At 56.7% G+C, this 293-nt stretch overlaps 1 protein-coding gene across 1 annotated transcript in view; it reads right to left on the reverse strand.

Annotated features, from left to right (window-relative positions):
• EMH_0026340 (uncharacterized protein) overlaps positions 1-47 on the reverse strand; it is a gene marked incomplete at both ends in the record, with an annotated part of 1619 nt that extends 1572 nt beyond the window's left edge. Inside the window, one exon of the mRNA XM_013502601.1 lies at positions 1-47. Coding sequence (XP_013358055.1) covers positions 1-47 — 47 coding nt within the window.
• Between the last annotated feature and the right edge of the window lie 246 nt (positions 48-293).

The following is a 293-nucleotide window of genomic DNA, read 5'->3' on the forward strand; positions in this document are numbered from 1 at the left end:
GGGGGGCCCCCCTCGGGGCCCCCCGGGGGGCCCCCCTGGGATTGCATTTGGTTATATTGTAAAACCAAACGAAGAACATTTCGAGAGATCAGGAAAACTGCAACGCAGCAACACACAGACACACTGCTGCTGCTGCTGCTGCTGCTGCTGCTGCTGCTGCTGCTGCTGCTGCTGCTGCTGCGGTTAGGTATAGTGTTTGTGGTGGTGCTTGTGGTTCTGGTGGTGCTGCTGCTGCTGCTGTTGCTGTTGCTGCTAGTTGTGTTACTACTGTGGTTCTGCTTCTGCTGCTGATC

This window comes from Eimeria mitis, genomic scaffold, assembly GCF_000499745.2.
Source record: "Eimeria mitis Houghton genomic scaffold, Emh_scaff969, whole genome shotgun sequence".
Lineage (NCBI taxonomy): Eukaryota > Apicomplexa > Conoidasida > Eucoccidiorida > Eimeriidae > Eimeria > Eimeria mitis.